Source organism: Gossypium hirsutum, chromosome D13, assembly GCF_007990345.1.
Source record: "Gossypium hirsutum isolate 1008001.06 chromosome D13, Gossypium_hirsutum_v2.1, whole genome shotgun sequence".
In the NCBI taxonomy this organism is placed as follows: domain Eukaryota; kingdom Viridiplantae; phylum Streptophyta; class Magnoliopsida; order Malvales; family Malvaceae; genus Gossypium; species Gossypium hirsutum.
The window spans coordinates 812,180-831,633 of NC_053449.1; the positions used below are offsets into that span (position 1 = coordinate 812,180).

A 19,454-nucleotide genomic window follows, 5' to 3' on the forward strand; every position below is an offset into this window, starting at 1 on the left:
TTAAATGTTTGAAATGTTATCGTACTATTCCGTGACTCCAATCCGGTGACAGACACTGGTTTCTTAAGTTTAAATTGTCTTTTATAAATTTTAGATAAATGCATGAAAAATACAAAAGCACTCTATAGTAATATTTATTAATCATTAAAACTTGATTTTTGAATACTTTTCTTGATCGAGTTAGTGTTGAGCTAAGTCATGATACTATCTAAATTCATTATGCCAATTCAACCATACACTTAAATAATAGTATAAATGTTATTGTTTATGAAAAGATCAAAATATCAATGTTGAATCCCAAAATGAAATCAACGGTTAAGATTTGAAATATAAGTAGAGATGGTAATAGAGTGGGGCAGAATGGTTTTTTGTCCACCTGACTTGATACATCTCTAACATAATCTGACTTTGATCCAACTCAAAATTAAATATTAATTTACTTATCTTGAACCTAACTCGAAAAATCAAAGTTATACCCAATTTCGAACGATATACCACTACTTTTAATTGTTTTTATATATTTTTATTAAAATAGAGTAAAAGTTTTAAAGTTTTTAATGATAACATTACTTTTTTTTGTAGTTATAGTTATGCTAGGGAAAATAATTTTATAAATTGTTATTATCATATATTATAATCTAATATTATATATAAATGGTTATTTTGGTAATTACGGGGCAAATTTTTCTAAATCGGAGAAAGAATTGTATGAAATTGTGATTCTACCTCATCTGTATCCTTTTCTAATACGAAAATGACAAATCAGAATTTAAGATCTAATCCATGTACTTTAAAAGTTAAAATTTCAATTATCCTACTTCAACAATTTAAAAATTCTAGTTCAATTATTATTATTTGTAATTTTTTTTGTCAAAAAAAAATTAAACTTAACATGTTTATTTTTTTATCAATCATATGAAATATTATATGATGGCAATCTAATTAACATGCCAAATTGGAAAATTTTGATGGAAATTATTAACAATATTAAAGATTGGAATGAAATTTTTAAATCAGAAAAGTAAAAGAACCAAATCTCAAATATTATCTAAGTCAAAGGACTAACAACATATTTTCACAAAAGAAATTGATAGACTAATTTAGGTTTTAGACTAAGCAAATTTTACATATCCAACTATATTCAACTTGTATAAATATGGAAGCTAGCATATAAGGATAATAATTTTTCATGGAATCTAAGGACAAAAAAAAATTAACATTCTAGCATGTAAGAAAAAGAAATAAGCAAATCATATAAATTTTATTACCATATATTTACGGTTCAAACCTCACCATTTTCAACCTAAAAACATTACATTGTTTAAACACACAATTAAAAAGCTAAATAAAAGTAGCAATCATTAACAACAACACACTGTTCTTTTGTGAAACTGAAGCAACAATTGTCAGCATTTATCACAGCATCGCTGATTTTCTACATTTCCAATGAGCAATATAGTTGCATCCTGGTTCTGCACATTCAAGAGAAAGATCTTCACAACGCTCACCACATTCAATACATTCAGGGTAGTAAGGAAATTTCTTGACAAAAGTGAGAGGGTGTGGATGTTCTCCTTCATTGTAGATGCTCCCGAGTTTGATCAATGGATATTCTCCAAGAACGCAATCCACGTGAGCAGAAGTGTCACAAGTTTCACAATAGTAAAACCAGTTCTTTGGATCCCTTTCTTTCTCACAAATGTCACAATAATGATATTTTGCATAATCATTAATCTTGTCATAAGTGAGTGCAAGAAGATGTTTATCGCATTTGTGTCTAACTCTAATTGGTCGCAGAACACACCATGGGCATAAATGAATATTACAATCCTTACAACGAAAAGGGCAAACGACATCCTTCCCACAAGCACTACACTGCCCCTGATAATTATAATAGAGAAGAAGAGGGTGTTTATGCCATGGAATTTTTACAACATCTTGGAGACTTAGAGCAAAACATCGAAGGCATATCGGACTTCCACATTCATTACATTTATAAGAAAATCCATTAGAAAGGTACATGCATAGACCACATTTGAACATGCAGGCTGAAGTAAGGATTAAGGGTTTTAATCCAGAATAAAATTCCGTTTCTCCACAAGCATGTTTCGAAAAAAGCTTCATCTTAGGCAATTCAGCACAAGATTTATGAAGAAAGAAATCACATCGCGAGCAATGGTAGAACTTAGCGGAGATCAATAACAAGCACCCATCACAACATTTATCACCATGCTCTCTGATGTTGTCACTTAACATCAAGTAGTGCATATGCTCGCAATGTTCTATGAGTGTGGCTTCTCCAGCATCATTCGTCTCAAGAACCTCAGTGATGGAGTTAACAGGTATATCAAGAGACTTGTCAGCTTCATTTTCCTGTGATACTATGCAATACAACTGCTCTTCTTTCAATGCACAATCCACATGTAATATAACACTGCAATCTGCACAGAAGTAACTACCGTGCTCTGTATGGACAACTTCATGGCACCATATGCAATTCAAACTTTCAAAATATTCCTTGCGAATGAAATACGTGTGAAAAACACGATGAACATGGAACGCGTGTTCGATAATGCGTGGCAATGAAATGCATTTTTTATGTACCATAATACTGCATGTACCACATGTATAGGCAACATGATGTCCTTCAGTGCCACAAGCATCACAAATGAATGGAATTTGTCTCCAAAACAAGGTGAATGGGTGTTGATGACTTTTATCTTTGATAACTGGTAATGGCGACGCACATTCAATGTGAATAGCCAACTCACAAGGTGAACAACCATACACAAATCCTCTTTGTTGAGTTACTTGGCACACTTTGCAAGCAAGCCGTTCACTATTAAATTGCAAAACAAGAGGATGTTTGCGATGGCACAAAAGATCCATTTTGAGAGGAAGCTCAGCACACCTCTTATGCAAATTAAACCCACAATCAAGAGAGAAGTATGTATACATTGCTAATGGTTCCCAACACCCAAAGCACTCACCCAGGTTTCCACCATCGTTTTTAGAGGAAAACGATGGATCCTCAAGGGCAACATGCTCAAGCTCTTTCAAATTACTTTCAGCAATGTTAAATGTTAACAAAGCACATTTAATATGAAAGTACAAGCCACAAGAGCAATGGTAAATGAATTTCTCACATGTTTCATCACATAAATCACAAACGCACCTTGTGTAAGAAGATGGTGGATTCTGCAAAAGCACGAGAGGATGGTGGCGATGAAAAGGATGATTAAGCTCTAAAGGTGCCTCGGCACATGTCTTGTGGAGGTAAAACCCACAGCACTCCACGCAGCTAAAACATGGAGCTGACACCTTCTCCCCACACCTTGAGCAATCAACAACTCCATTGCCATTGCCAAGCAACTGCTCTTCATTTAACATTATTGGAAATTGGCCAACCATGCTGCTGTTACATTTTGTGGTTGAAGTGCATGCAGCTTGATGACATGCTGCAGCACATATGCTTGCTGTAACAGCAAGGTTTCTGATGAAGTTGGTACAGCATACAGCAAACTCAACAGCATGCAGGCCATCAAGACCAAGTCATGCAGGAGCTGCTGGAACGAGCTGAACTATTCCTATTTTGTTCAACTTGTAATCTTAAGTTAATGTAATGTACTTTAGTTCATTTAGAACTATGTTAGGTTTATGATTGATGTATTTTGATGACAATTAAGCTGTTAAGTCAGCTTTGTTTAAGTGTGCAAGCTTAGTTTTTCAAGTTTCAATGTATTAGTGGTAGTAGGTGATGATTAGGTATCATTATGCAGATTTTGACAAGCAAATTGCTTGGTTTTATGTATTGGCATTATGCCATTGTTCAACTAATGAATAGAATCAGTTTTTGTTCATCATTTTTCCTCTCCATTCTCTTAGCTTTTTCTTTCTTTCTTCTGGCTTGAATTTCTCTTGTTTGCTCAGCAAGTCTCGAGACTTGGTTGACAAGATATTGCTGAGGCTGCTTGATTCTGTTATTGCACCAACAATTGGTATCTAGAGCCTGTTTCTTAAGGGATCTGTTACTCAATTCCATGGCTTCATCAAGCTTTTCACCAGCTGCACCTCAAGTCTTCAATGGAGAAGGCTATCACATATGGGTGGTCAAAATGAAGACCTACCTGCAGGCTTTCGATCTGTGGGAGGTGGTCAACTTTGATGTTGAACCAGAGCCACTTAGAGCTAATCCAACAGTGGCTCAGATCAGGCAGCATGCTGATGAAAGGACCAAGAGGCACAAAGCTATGTCTTGCATCCAAAACTCAGTGTCTGATGTGATTTTCACAAGGATTATGGCCTGTGAATCACCAAAACAGGCCTGGGATAAGTTGCAGGAAGAGTTTCAAGGGACAGAGAGGACAAGGCAGCAACAGTTGTTAAACTTGAGGAGAGATTTCGAGAATTTGAAGATGAAGGAAGAAGAAACTGTCAAGCAATATTCTGACAGGATTATGGCTGTGGTTAACAGCATCAGGCTCCTTGGAGAGCAGTTCAATGAAGCTAGGATAGTGGAGAAGGTTATAGCAACTCTGCCTGAGAGGTATGAGGCAAAAATCTCATCTCTCGAGGACTCAAGGGATCTGTCCACCATCTCCCTGACAGAGTTGATCAATGCTCTATATGCTCAAGAGCAGAGGAGAGCAAGCAGACTGGAGGAGCACCAAGAAGGTGCCTTTCAGGCAAGAGCAAATACTGCCTACAAAGGCAAGAAGGCCTGGAGAGACAAGCCAAAGAATGATGCTGCAAGGAGAGAAGGTCAGACTTGCAAGCACTGTAGAAAGGCTGGTCATTCAGAAGAAAAATGCTGGTTCAATCCAGATGCTGTATGTCAGCATTGTAAGAAGAAGGGTCATGTTGAGAGAGTCTGCAAGAGTAAGACCAAATCGAGGCAGAATCAGTTTCAACAGATGAAAGCTGAGGCTCGAGTAGCAAAGGAGGACAGTGACCAAGAGGAGCAAGTCTTTGCTGTGTCATGCTCAGCTGCTCAGGAAAGGTCCTCATCTGGTTGGCTCCTAGACAGTGGATGCACCAACCACATGACACCTGATGCCGCAATCTTCAAGTCTTTAGACAGAAGCTGCAGAACTAAAGTCAAGATAGGAAATGGTCATTTTATCCAAGCTGAAGGCAAGGGTGATGTGCTGATATGCACACTTACAGGTACCAAAGTGATTTCAAATGTGCTGTTGGTGCCTGAAATTGACAGAAACCTGCTCAGCATAGCTCAGTTGCTGGAAAAAGGTTATTCAGTTGTGTTTAAAGACCACCAGTGCCAAATCAGTGATCCAAGTGGATCCAAACTGATGGCAGTCCCTATGGCTGATAAGAGCTTTGTGGTTGACTGGACAAAAAAGTCAGACATTGCCTACACAGCCACTTCAGATGAATCCAAGCTGTGGCATCAAAGATTGGGACATGCCAACTTCAGATCGATGGCTCGAATGGTCAGAGAGGACCTGGCTGAAAATTTCATCAACTCAGTGGACCATGATGATGTATGTGATGTATGTCAGCTAGGAAAGCAGGCCAGACTCCCATTTCCCTCGAATCAAGCCTGGAGAGCCTCTGAAAAACTCCAACTGGTGCATACTGATGTGTGTGGCCCTATGAAGACTGAGTCATTAAGTGGAAACAGGTATTTCATACTGTTCATTGATGATTTCTCGAGATATTGCTGGATTTACTTTTTAAAACAGAAATCAGAAGTGGCCTCAGTGTTTTGGAAGTTCAAGACTGCTTCTGAGACTGAAACAGGCTGCAAGCTGAAGACCATAAGGTCTGATAATGGGACTGAGTACACCTCAGCTCAGTTCCAAGCCTTCTGTGATAAGGCAGGCATCAAACATCAACTTACCAACACATATACACCTCAGCAGAATGGGGTAAGTGAAAGGAAGAATAGGAGTTTGATGGATATGGCCAGGTGCTTGATGATTCAGAAGAATCTGCCTAAAGCACTATGGGCAGAAGCAGTTAACACTGCAACATACATTCAAAATAGACTTCCAACCAAGGCTTTGGATCAAAAGACCCCATTCGAGGCCTGGTTTAGTTTCAAGCCATCACTGGCTCATCTGAAGGTCTTTGGATGCATCTGTTATGCACATGTACCTGCTGTTAAAAGGGACAAATTGTCTGAAAGGGCTCGACCTGGTGTTTTGGTGGGGTATAGCACTGTTAAGAAGGGCTATAGGATTTTAGATCCTTCAACAAACAAAGTGTCAATAAGCAGGGATGTGGTATTTGATGAGAGGTCATGTTGGAACTGGGAAAGACATGAACCTGAAGAAGTTTCTGAAGAACTTGCAGTAGACCAAGCTGAGCCAGACCAAAATGTCCCTGAAATGGATATAGATGATGAACCAGTCAGAGGAACAAGGTCATTGACTGAGGTTTATGAAAGGGCTCATGTAGCCATAACTGAGCCAAGCAACTTTGAAGAGGCTGAGGCTCAACAAGGGTGGAAGCAGGCAATGGCTGAGGAGATCAGCATGATTGAGAAGAACCAGACCTGGAAATTGGTTGAAAGGCCAGTCAAAAGGAAGGTGATTGGGGTGAAATGGGTGTACAAAGCCAAGCAGAATGCTGATGGTACCTTGAACAAGTTAAAAGCAAGGCTAGTGGTCAAGGGGTTCAGTCAAAGGTATGGCTTGGACTATTTGGAGACCTTTGCACCAGTGGCCAGGCTCGACACCATCAGACTGCTGATTGCCTTAGCTGCACAGCTCGAATGGAAGATTCATCAACTTGATGTGAAATCAGCCTTTCTGAATGGTTTCTTAGATGAAGACATCTATGTTGAACAACCACAAGGGTTTGAAATAGCTGGCAGAGAGCATATGGTCTACAAATTGAAGAAGGCCCTATATGGCTTAAAACAGGCTCCAAGGGCCTGGTACAGCAGAATCGATGGCTACTTGACTGATCTGGGATTCAATCGAAGCAAGAGTGAGCCAACACTATATGTCAAGAAGCAAGGGACACAAACACAACTCATTGTGTCCCTATATGTTGATGACCTGCTGGTGACAGGAGGAGATCAAGCAGTGCTGGTTAATTTCAAGACCAAGATGCAAGAAGTGTTTGAAATGTCTGATCTTGGGGAGATGTCCTATTTTCTTGGAATGGAGGTGACTCAAGCACAGAATGGGATATTTTTAAGTCAGAAGAGCTTTGCCACAAAGATTCTGACCAAGTTCTCCATGCAAAACAGCAAACCAACTAAAACACCTGTTGCTGTTGGAGAAAAACTATCGAGCCAAGGAGATTTTGAGAAGGTATGTGAAACTACCTACAGGAGTCTAGTTGGTTGTTTGCTATACTTGACTGCCACTAGACCAGACATAATGTATGCTGTAGGATTGCTCTCAAGGTTCTTGCATTGTTGCAATGAGAAGCATTTCCAGGCTGCCAAGAGAGTGCTCAGATATGTCAAAGGCACTTTGGACTATGGCTTAAGGTACAGCAGGAAAGGAAATCTAAATCTAGTTGGGTACACTGATAGTGACTGGGCTGGATCAATAGATGACATGAAAAGCACCTCAGGGTATGCTTTTAACCTTGGTTCAGCCATGTTCTGCTGGAGCTCTAAGAAGCAAAGTCTGGTGGCACAATCTACTGCTGAAGCAGAGTATGTGGCAGCAGCAAGTGCTGTCAACCAAGCCATTTGGCTTAGGAAAATCCTGGCTGATTTGAATATGGATCAAATGAAAGCAACAGAGATCTTCTGTGACAATCAATCTGCAGTTGCAATTGCTAAAAATCCAGTGTTCCATGGTAGAACAAAACATTTCAGCATCAAGTTACATGTTGTTCGAGAAATGGAGCAAGCTCAGGAAATAAAGCTGATCCACTGTAATTCAGAGGATCAACTTGCTGACATTTTAACCAAAGCTCTTAGTGTCACAAGGTTTGAATATCTAAGAAAGATGCTAGGTGTTTGCTCCATGCAAACCAAGGAGGAGTGATGAAGTTGGTACAGCATGCAGCAAACTCAACAGCATGCAGGCCATCAAGACCAAGTCATGCAGGAGCTGCTGGAACGAGCTGAACTATTCCTATTTTGTTCAACTTGTAATCTTAAGTTAATGTAATGTACTTTAGTTCATTTAGAACTATGTTAGGTTTATGATTGATGTATTTTGATGACAATTAAGCTATTAAGTCAGCTTTGTTTAAGTGTGCAAGCTTAGTTTTTCAAGTTTCAATGTATTAGTGGTAGTAGGTGATGATTAGGTATCATTATGCAGATTTTGACAAGCAAATTGCTTGGTTTTATGTATTGGCATTATGCCATTGTTCAACTAATGAATAGAATCAGTTTTTGTTCATCATTTTTCCTCTCCATTCTCTTAGCTTTTTCTTTCTTTCTTCTGGCTTGAATTTCTCTTGTTTGCTCAGCAAGTCTCGAGACTTGGTTGACAAGATATTGCTGAGGCTGCTTGATTCTGTTATTGCACCAACAGTTTCTCTTTAGTTTCATTCTAATTAATCTAGTTTAAAATGGACAAGTTGATGACAACTTGATGCATTAGGTGTTGAATGACTAGTTTAGGTGGCTTGTTTATGTGTACAAGCAATGTTTTAATAGTCCCAATGCTGATTAGTGGAGTTAGGTAGTTGATTAGGTGATTACTTGTTTGTTTTACTTATTGACTGATATATGTAATGGCTTAATGCCTTGTTGTAATGCTAATGAAAGATATCAGCTCTTTTTCATTCAATCTTCTTCTCTCTTTCTGTTTTTTCACTTGCTAGTTTCATCTTTCTGTTTTCTGCTTCCGAGCTTGCTTCTTCACCAAGGCTTGAGACTTACTACTCAAGCAAGACTTGAAACAGCTTGTTGCTGCCTCTTGCACCAATAATTGGTATCATGAGCCTATGTCTTACGGGACCATTGATTTTGCTTCCCCTGCTTGTTAAAAAGAAAGAAGCTGTCAAAGCGCAAGCAAGTCATTAAGGACTGCTTGTAGAGAAGATAATATCGGCTCAAACTTATAAGATCCCCAAACTAGCTTGAATAAGCTGAAGGAGGAGTTTAAAGGAAAGGTGTGAGCTTTCCAAATGTGCAAGCTTAGCAAGATGTCAAAGCTGCAAGCTTAGCAAAGTGCGAGCCTGATGAAGACACCTGTTGAAGACAATATGCAAAGATGTGAGTCTGTCAAAGGTGTGAGCTCAGCAACATGTGGAAGCTCAATGCGTGTTGTATAGTTGCAAGCCTCTTGAAGACAGTAAGCAAAGTGTGAGCCTGTCGAATTGCAAGCCAAAATGGCAGAATGAAGGCAAGCAACTATACTCACGAACTGTTTGTGCAAGAAGAAAATGAATTGGTCAGCTTGAATCAAAGCATCTAAGAGCTGCCAAGTTCAAAAAACTTGATGAATGACTGGTATTTGCAGCATGGAGTCCAAGGAGGAGTATTGGAAATTGGCCAACCATGCTGCTGTTACATTTTGTGGTTGAAGTGCATGCAGCTTGATGACATGCTGCAGCACATATGCTTGCTGTAACAGCAAGGTTTCTCTTTAGTTTCATTCTAATTAATCTAGTTTAAAATGGACAAGTTGATGACAACTTGATGCATTAGGTGTTGAATGACTAGTTTAGGTGGCTTGTTTATGTGTACAAGCAATGTTTTAATAGTCCCAATGCTGATTAGTGGGGTTAGTTGACTATTTGGTGATGTATTTGACTATAAATGTATGTTTTTTCTAGTTGAATGAATGAGCTGAATGAGCTATCAGCCATTAGCTCCCTTGCTGCACATTTGTGAGCAAGTAAAAATGCTTCTTGCACCTTGCTTCATGTTCTGTGCTCTTGTTCTCTCTTTTGTTGCTGCCTCTTGCACCAACAAACATCAACAGTGGATGTTGATGCCCATAGTTCTTTAGCTCTTCCATTTCTCCTTTCTCTCTGTCTCTTTCGATGTGGTAGAGAAAGAAAAATTGAAATTGAATAACTCAAAGAAAGCAGAAAATTAGAAGGGAGAGATTCCAAATGTTTATTTGTAGGAGTCTGTTTGAACTTGCTATGCTACTTTGCTTCAACAGTGGGTTGCCTATACCTATATATGTTTGATCTTCTTTATAATTTCCATGAATGGGATGCAATGGGTTTGAGTGTACTCTAAGTAAATTATCATTTTTTTTCCTTTATTCTTTGCTTTGTGGATTAGCTAATTTTGTGGATTAGATAATGAATATTCTGATATTGTTTGTGTGTAAAAAAAAATACGATATCATGATGAAAGGTAAAGGTATTTTTACAAGTTACGAATTTTTCAATTGAGAATGATATCAAACAATCAAATTATTCTAAAAAAATTGAATTAAATCATTTATCTAATCGAAAATTAAAAACCTATTTAATTTATTCTGGTGAGAATAAAAAAATTTGAACAAAGCTAGATAGATTAATTATACAATTACCGAGCCACCAATCGGCTCTCTTAGGATAATCTGTTACAGAAATTACTCTAACTCCCTTGGTATTTGCTCAACCACTTCAATCCCAATGGGGTCATCGTTCATTAAAGTAACCATATAAGTAGATGTGAATGAGACATCTTTATTGTAGGAATGATCCATATTCACTGTCCTGCAGTACAAACTGAATCTACAAGCTAATGATAGAAACATAAACCAAAATATATAGTACATTGTTTGATTAAAATTGAAAACATGGTTCATATTTGTCCATTGCAATATTCAGATGTTCAATGACATGCAAAAGATATATATATATATAGTCTAATGACAGCTTGAAGTTTATCTAAGCAAATACACATATATCACCCAAAACTTCCCACAGAAACTCAAATTTAAGTACTAACAAGTTCATAAAACAAGTTAAACGAAAGATTACATCAAGGGAAAAAGACAATCAAGACAAGTAAATATACTGATACTCCTATTTAATCGAACTCAAAGCGATAACCGCGTGTCGTTCGTGCTTTAGGAATGTCTGAAACTCTTTATAACCACTCCTGTAATGGTCCAGACTGAATGTACGCTGTCTTATTACCTCTCTTTTCTCTTCAGACACATCTAAGATCATGTTCCTTTGCTTATCCACTTCCTTCTCAAGGTCCTTTTTCTTCAATTTCAACTCATCTTCTAGATTCTTTGTTAGCTGCATATGTTCCTTGCTTAATTGTTGTAAATGGTCCTCCATTTGTCTGATCCGTAAATCACAAGAACGAACCTCGGCTACGAGATTGTTTACTGTTGCAGTAACACAATCTTTGTCTGTCATAAGCATATCATATTTCAATTTCATTTTGTCAAGGTTCTTATTCAAAGCTTCTATGTGTATACCTTTCTCATTAAGTTCTGTCTTCAATTGATTGATCTGACCTTGTAAGTTGGTTTCTTGTACAACAAGCAAGCTTTCGATTTCCGAATTTTTGGTCTCACGCTGCCTTATTTTTTCCTCCAATACACTTCCAAGCAGGGAAAGCGCTATCGAGGGCGGAACTTGAGGGTGTTCTGGTTTTTGTTGAACCTTTTTTGTTTCATGTCAATGGCACCTTATCCAATTGGCAATGGTGGGAAAACAAAGTTTGCCATTTTGATCCATTTGTAAAGGCAAGTCACTTGGCAGTGGGGGTTTCGCAGTTGAGTGGCAAGGGCTACAGATGAGGCAGGAAATACTTTTATTTATAGTTGAGCTCCGTAAATTCAACAATATAACAATATTATTACATTATCAGTTCGGATTTAATCTTATTTATAACATTGATCCCTAAAGAATTTAAATCTTCTATTATCTTATCCTTAAGATTATAAAATTACACTAGTAAAATACAAGTTACCAAAACTTCTACAAGTGCACAATGTTTCAAGTAGGATGAGCTTTCAGAATGTTTCAAAAATAGGACCAATCTCGGTGGCTTAAGTAAACCTAATTTAATCAAATGATCTCTTTTTTAAGTTGTTATGTGCACATTGGATTTTATTATAATAAAATATAAATTAAGTCAATTATATTTCTATAATAAAAATAGATAGCGGAGAAGTTAATAAAAGAAAGAAGAATAAAAACAAAACATTATTTCTTCCTTATGGTCTTGCATGCCGAAATGGTGAGGGAAGAAAAGGGATTTTCGGCCATTGTTGTTTAAGTTTGGAAGCTCAGGTTTTGGTTCTTTTTTATTAAATTTTATATTTTTGGAACTTTAAAATCATGTAGTAGTTTATCTATGTTGAAAATTTGAGAGTTAATGATATTTGTGAAAATTATCATTGTTGAGAAATTTAAATTCTTGGTGTTATTTTGTTGATGTATGTGTGTGTTGGATGGTAGATATTGTATATGGTTGATATTTTAAGTTCTATGGAATTTGGCTCTTTTTGAAGTAAATGATTGAGGTCAATTTGTTGAGTTGAAATATGTAGGATATGGCATTTGAAATTTATGATTCCTATTTGTGGAGCAAGATGAATGTATGATTTGGTTAAGGTTGAATGCCTTTGTATGTGATGTTTGAAATGTGGTGCTAATGAGGGCTATGTTGGTTAGGTTCTTAGAATGTATGAAATTGATATGTTTTGACTTGTTTTGAGGTGTATTTGATGACATATATAGAGTGGTTATAGGTTTGGTTTGGTAGCCAGATAGGTGTGAAATTTGCCCTGTTTTGGAAGCAAAAATTGGTCCACGTGGCCTGGGGTATAGGCTGTACAAAGCCTACTCACAAGGCCGTGTGTCTTAATGATTTTAGGTGCAGGGCATACATAGTCTAAGACACAACCAGCGACCAACAAATGCACATACGGGCAGTCACACGGCCATGTGACCTTAATTTGAATATACACACGGGCGAACACACGGTCGTGTGTCTGACTTTGAATGTCCACACGGTCTGAGTTGTTACATACAACCGTGTGTCCCTTATTTTTCAAAATTTTCATCTTTTTTCTAACTTTTCCATTTTGTTTCAAATTGACCTCAGAATATTTCTAATTTATTTTTAGGGTCCCGTAAACTCAGTTTAAGGCCTGTAAGTGTATGTTTATTGTGAATTGATTGTGATTTGATTAATTTTAATTATATTGAATAATTGCTTTTAAGTAGTGTTAAATGTTTGAAATGTTATCGTAATACTCCGTGACTTCAATTCGACGACAGGCACTCTTTAGGGGAGTTAAGTTTAAATTGTCTTTTATAAATTTTATATAAATGCATGAAAAATACAAAAAGAAACACTCTATAATAATATTTATTAATCATTAAAAATTAGTTTTTTAATACTTTTCTTGATCGAGTTAGTGTCGAGTTAACCAATGATACAGTCTAAATTCATGACTCCAATTCAATCATACACTTAAATAATAATATAAATGTTATTGTTTATGAGAAGATCAAAATATCAATGTTGAATCCGAAAATGAAAACAACGGTTAAGATTTGAAATATAAGTAGAGATGGTAATGGAGTGGGGCGGAATGGTTTTTTGTCCACCCGAACTGATATACCTCTAACATAATCCGATTTTGATCCAGCTCAAAATTAAATATTAATTTACTTATCTTGAACCTGACTCGAAAAATCAAAGTTATACCCTATTTCGATTGATATACCAATACTTTTAATTGTTCTTATATTTTTTTTATTAAAATAGAATAATAGTTTTAAAGTTTTTAATGATAAAATTACTTTTTTTTTGGTAGTTATAGTTATGGTAGGGAAAATATTTTTATAATTATCATATATTATAATCTAATATTATATATAAATGGTTATTTTGGTAATTACGGGGCAAATTTTTCTAAATCGGAGAAAGAATTGTATGAAATTGTGATTCCACATTATCTGTATCATTTTCTAATACGAAAATGACAAATCAGAATTTAAGATTAAATCCATGTACTTTAAAAGTTAAAATTTCAATTATTCTACTTCTACGATTTAAAAATTCAATTCAATTATTATAATTTGTAATTTTTTGTCAAAAAATTTAACTTAACATCATATGAAATGTTATATGATAGCAGTCTAATCAACATGCCAAATTGGAATATTTTGATGGAAATTATTAACAATGTTAAAGACTGGAATGAAATTTTTAAATTAGAAAAGTAAGATAACTAAATTCGAAATTTTAGCTAAGTCAAAGGGACTAACAACATATTTTCACAAAAGAAATTGATAGACTAATTTAGGTTTTAGACTAAGCAAAATTTTCATTTCCAACTATATTCAACTTGTATAAATATGGGAGCTAGCATATAAGGATAATAACTTTTCATGGAATCTAAGGACAAAAAATAATTAACATACTAGCATGTAAGAAAAAGAAGAAATAAGCAAATCATATTAATTTTATTATCATATATTTACAGTTCAAACCTCACAATTTTCAACCTTAAAACATTACATTGATTAAACACACAACTAAAAAGTATCAAGCTTTAAGAACAACCACATACTTTTTTTGTGAAACTGAAGCCGCAATTTTCAGCACCTACCACGGATTGTTGATTTTCTGCATTCCCAATGAGCAATATACTTGCATTCTGGTTCTGCACATTCAAGAAAAAGATCTTCACAAGGTTTACCACATTCAACACATTCAGGGTAATAAGGAAATTTCTTGACAAAAGTGAGAGAGTGTGGATGGTTTCCCTCATTGTAGGTGCTCCCGAGTTTGATGAATGGATATTTTCCAAGAACGCAATCCACGTGAGCAGAAGTGTCACAAGTTTCACAATGATAAAACCAGTTCTTTGAATCCCTTTCCTCCTCGCAAATGTCACAATAATGATATTTTGTATAATCATTAATCTTGTGATAAGTGAGGTTAAGAGGATGATCATCGCAATTGTGTCCGACTCTAGTTGGTCGCATAACACAATTAAGGCATAAACCAAAGTTACAATCCTTACAACGATATGTGTTACTGAGATCCGTCCCACAACCACTACACTGCTTTTCAAAATTATAATAATCATAATAGAAAAGAAGAAGGTGTTTATGCCCTGGAATTTTTACAGCATAAGGGAGAGTTGCACATCGAACGCACCTGTGAATTCCACATTCATTACATTTATAAGAAAACCCATTAGAAAGGTACGTGCATTGCTCACATTCGAACATGCAGTCTGAAGTAAGGATGAAGGGTTTTGATCCAGAAAAAAGCTTTCCAACACAACGATGATCCCAAATAAGGTCCATCTTAGGTAATTCAGCACAAGATTTATGAAGAAAGAAATCACACCGCAAGCAATGGTAGAACTTAGCGGAGATCAATAACAGGCACCCATCACAACATTTATCACCATGCTCGCTGATTTTGTCACTTAACATCAAGTAGTGCTTATGCTTGCAATGTTCTATGAGTGTGGCTTCTCCAGCATCATTCGTCTCAAGAAACTTAGTGATGGAGTTAACAGGTATATCAAGAGACTTGTCATCTTCATTTTCCTGTGATACTATGCAATACCACTCCTTTTCTTTTAATGCACAATTCACATGGAATATAACATTACAATCTGCACAGAAGTAACTACCGTGCTCTGTATCGACAACTTCATGGCACCGTATGCAATTCAAACTTTCAGAATATTCCTTGTGAATGAAATACGTGTGAAAAACACGATGGACATGGAACACGTGTTGGATAATGCTTGGCAATGAAATGCATTTTTTATGGACCATAATACTGCATGTACAACATGCATAGGCAACATGATGTCCTTCGGTGCCACAAGCATCACAAATGAATGGAATTTGTCTCCAAAACAAGGTGAATGGGTGTTGATGACTTTTATCTTCAATAACTGGTAATGGCGATAAACAATCAATATGAATAGCCAAATTACAAGTTGAGCAACCATACAGAAAGCCTCTTTGTTGGGTTACTTGGCATATCTTGCAAGAAAGCTGTTCACTATTAAATTGCAGAAGAAGAGGATGTTTGCGATGGCACACATGACCCATTTTGGCAGGAAGCTCAGCACATTTCTTATGCAAATTAAACCCACAATCAAGAGAGAAGTATGTATAAATTGCTAATGGTTCCCAACACGCAAAGCACTTACCCAGGTTTCCACCATCGTTCTTAGAGGAAAACGATGGATCCTCAAGGGCCACATGCTCAAGCTCTTTCAAATTTCTTTCAGCAATATTAAATGTAAACAAAGCACATTTAATATGAAATTTCAAGCCACAAGAGCAATGGTAAATGAATTTCTCACATGTTTCATCACAGAAATCGCAAACGCACCTTGTGTAAGAAGATGGTGGATTCTGCAAAAGCAGGAGAGGATGGTGGCGATGAAAAGGATGATTAAGCTCCAAAGGTGCCTGGGCACACGTCTTGTGGAGGTAAAACCCACTGCACTCCACACAGCTAAAACATGGAGCTGACACCTTCTCCCCACACCTTGAGCAATCAACAACTCCATTGCCATTGCCAAGCAACTGCTCTTCATTTAACATCAACAGTGGATGTTGATGCCCGTAGTTCTTTAGCTCTTCCATTTCTCCTTCCTCTCTGTATCTTTCGATGTGGTAGAGAAAGAAAAATTGAAATTGAATAACTCAAAGAAAGCAGAAAATTAGAAGGGAGAGATTCCAAATGTTTATTTGTAGGAGTCTCTTTGAACTTGCTATGGTACTTTGCTTCGACGGTGTGTTGCCTATACCCATATATGTTTCTTCTTTATAATTACTATGAATGGGATGCAATGGGTTTGAGTGTACTCTAAGTAAATTATCAATTTTTTTCCTTTATTCTTTGCTTTGTGGATTAACTAATTTTGTGGATTAGATAATGAATATTCTGATATTGTTTGTGTGTAAAAATATAAGATAATAAGATGAAAGGTATTTTTATAGGTTACGAGTTTTTCAATTGAGAATGATATCAAACAATCAAATTATTCTAAAAAAAATTGAATTAAACCATTTATCTAATCGAAAATTAAAAGCCTATTTAATTTATTCTGGTGATTAGAATAAAAAAAATTTGAACAAAGCTAGATAGATTAATTATACAATTACCGAGCCACCAATCGGCTCTCTTAGGATAATCTGCTACAGAAATTACTCTTAACTCCCTTGGTATTTGCTCAACCACTTCAATCCCAATGGGGTCATCGTTCATTAAACTAACCATATAATTAGATGTGAATGAGACATCTTTATTATAGGAATGATCCACATTCGCTGTCCTGCAGTACAAACTGTTGGAACACTGGCAGCAACAACCAAACAATGAAACACTAAGAGCATAAGCTCTTCAAACAGCAAGCAGAAACACAAAGCATCAAGAGCATAAGCTCTCGGTTAACAGGCAGAAAAAAGAAAAAGAAAGAACAATGGCAGCAGCTCTTAGAAAAAGAACAAAACAGAGAACAAAGGAGGAAGAAACAAAAATAATTTACTTGCTCACAAACGTGCAGCCTAGTAACTTTAAAAACATTTATAGCCAACCACATCAGTTATTACTACCTAATACCACTAAGTAGCCTAGTAACTTTAAAAACATTGCTTGTACACATGGATAAGCTGACTTATCAGCTCAACCAACCCATCAAAACATCAACATCAAAGTTCATTCTCAACCAAACTAAATTACAGAATCATCATAGTACCATGCATTTTAACAAAAACATAATAGCAGCATGGTTGGCCATTTTTAACACAAACTGAATCTACAAGCTAATGATAGAAACATAAACCAAAATATATAGTACATTGTTTGATTAAAATTGAAAACATGGTTCATATTTGTCCACTGTAATGTTCAGGTGTTCAATAACATGCAAAAGATATATATATATAGTCTAATGACAGCTTCAAGTTTATCTAAGCAAATACGAATATATCACCCAAAACTTCCCACAGAAACTCAAATTTAAGTACTAATAAGTTCATAAAACAAGTTAAACGAAAGATTACATCAAGGGAAAAAGACAATCCAGACAAGTAACTATACCGATACTCATATTTAATCGAACTCATAAAGCGATAAACGCTTGTCGTTTGTGCTTGAGGAATGTCTGAAGCTCTTTATAACCACTCCTGTAATGGTCCAGACTGAATGTAAGCTGTCTTATTACCTCTCTTTTCTCTTCTGACACATCTAAGATCATGTTCCTTTGCTTATCCACTTCCTTCTCAAGGTCCTTTATCTTCAATTTCAACTCATCTTCTAGATTCTTTGTTAGCTGCATATGTTCCTTGCTTAATTGTTGTAAATGGTCCTCCATTTGTCTGATCTGTAAATCACGAGAACGAACCTCGGCCACGAGATTGTTTACTGTTGCAGTAACACAATCTTTGTCTTTCATAAGCATATCATATTTCAATTTCATTTTGTCAAGGTTCTTATTCAAAGCTTCTATCTGTATACCTTTCTCATTAAGTTCTGTCTTCAATTGATTGATCTGACCTTGTAAGTTGGTTTCTTGTACAGCAAGCAAGCTTTCGATAACTGGTAATGGCGACAGACAATCAATGTGAATAGCCAACTCACAAGGTGAACAACCATACAAATATCCTCTTCCTTGAGTTACTTGGCATATTTTGCAAGCACGCCGTTCACTATTAAATTGCAAAACAAGAGGATGTTTGCGATGACACGAATGATCCATTTTGAGAGGAAGCTCAGCACACCTCTTATGCAATTTAAACCCACAATCAAGAAAGAAGTATGTATACATTGCTAATGGTTCCCAGCACACAAAACACTTACCCAGGTTTCCACCATCGTTTTTAGAGGAAAACGATGGATCCTCAAGGGCCACATGCTCAAGCTCTTTCAAATTTCTTTCAGCAATATTAAATGTAAACAAAGCACATTTAATATGAAAGTCCAAGCCACAAGAGCAATGGTAAATGAATTTCTCACATGCTTCGTTACAGAAATCGCAAACGCACCTTGTGTAAGGAGTGTAAGGTGGATTCTGCAGAAGCAGGAGAGGATGGTGGCGATGAAAAGGATGATTAAGCTCCAAAGGTGCCTCGGCACATTTCTTGTGGAGGTAAAACCCACAGCACTCCACACAGCCAAAACATGGAGCTGACACCTTCTCCCCACACCTTGAGCAATCAACAACTCCATTGCCATTGCCAAGCAACTGCTCTTCATTTAACATCAACAGTGGATGTTGATGCCCATAGTTCTTTAGCTCTTCCATTTCTCCTTCCTCTCTGTCTCTTTCGATGTGGTAGAGAAAGAAAAATTGAAATTGAATAACTCAAAGAAAGCAGAAAATTAGAAGGGGGAGATTCCAAATGTTAATTGGTAGGAGTCTCTTTGAACTTGCTATGGTACTTTGCTTCAACGGTGGGTTGCCTTTACCTATATATGTTTCTTCTTTATAATTACTGTGAATGGGATGCAATGGGTTTGAGTGTATGCTAAGTACATTATCAATTTTTTTTCCTTTATTCTTTGCTTTGTGGATTAGATAATGAATATTGATGGCGAAAGTGTTCTG

At 36.5% G+C, this 19,454-nt stretch overlaps 2 protein-coding genes across 2 annotated transcripts; both read right to left on the reverse strand.

Annotated features, from left to right (window-relative positions):
• Nucleotides 1-1,416: 1,416 nt before the first annotated feature.
• LOC121225458 (uncharacterized) lies at nt 1,417-3,390 on the reverse strand. The gene has a single exon (XM_041109777.1). The coding sequence runs from the start codon at nt 3,388-3,390 to the stop codon at nt 1,417-1,419; it is 1,974 nt and encodes a 657-aa protein (XP_040965711.1).
• A 7,524-nt stretch (nt 3,391-10,914) lies between these two features.
• On the reverse strand, nt 10,915-19,276 carry LOC107920150 (uncharacterized). Its single transcript, XM_016849688.2, has 5 exons — nt 18,365-19,276; nt 17,979-18,295; nt 17,011-17,203; nt 14,475-16,547; nt 10,915-11,492 (listed from the first exon to the last, which is right to left on the reverse strand). Exons 1-5 carry the CDS (start codon nt 19,149-19,151, stop codon nt 10,915-10,917), a joined length of 3,948 nt encoding a protein of 1,315 aa, XP_016705177.2. The 5' UTR covers nt 19,152-19,276.
• Between the last annotated feature and the right edge of the window lie 178 nt (nt 19,277-19,454).

Excerpts from the sequence above, each read along its gene's own strand:
- LOC121225458 (XM_041109777.1), bottom strand. The coding sequence starts at position 3,390 with ATGTTAAATGAAGAGCAGTTGCTTGGCAATGGCAATGGAGTTGTTGAT.
- LOC107920150 (XM_016849688.2), bottom strand. The coding sequence starts at position 19,151 with ATGGAAGAGCTAAAGAACTATGGGCATCAACATCCACTGTTGATGTTA. Across the intron at positions 17,204-17,978 it reads ACAAACGACAAGCGTTTATC|TGTTCCAACAGTTTGTACTG; the intron begins GCTTTATGAGTT and ends TGTTGCTGCCAG. Across the intron at positions 11,493-14,474 it reads CAGAAAATCAACAATCCGTG|AACACCCTCAAGTTCCGCCC; the intron begins GTAGGTGCTGAA and ends AACAAAAACCAG.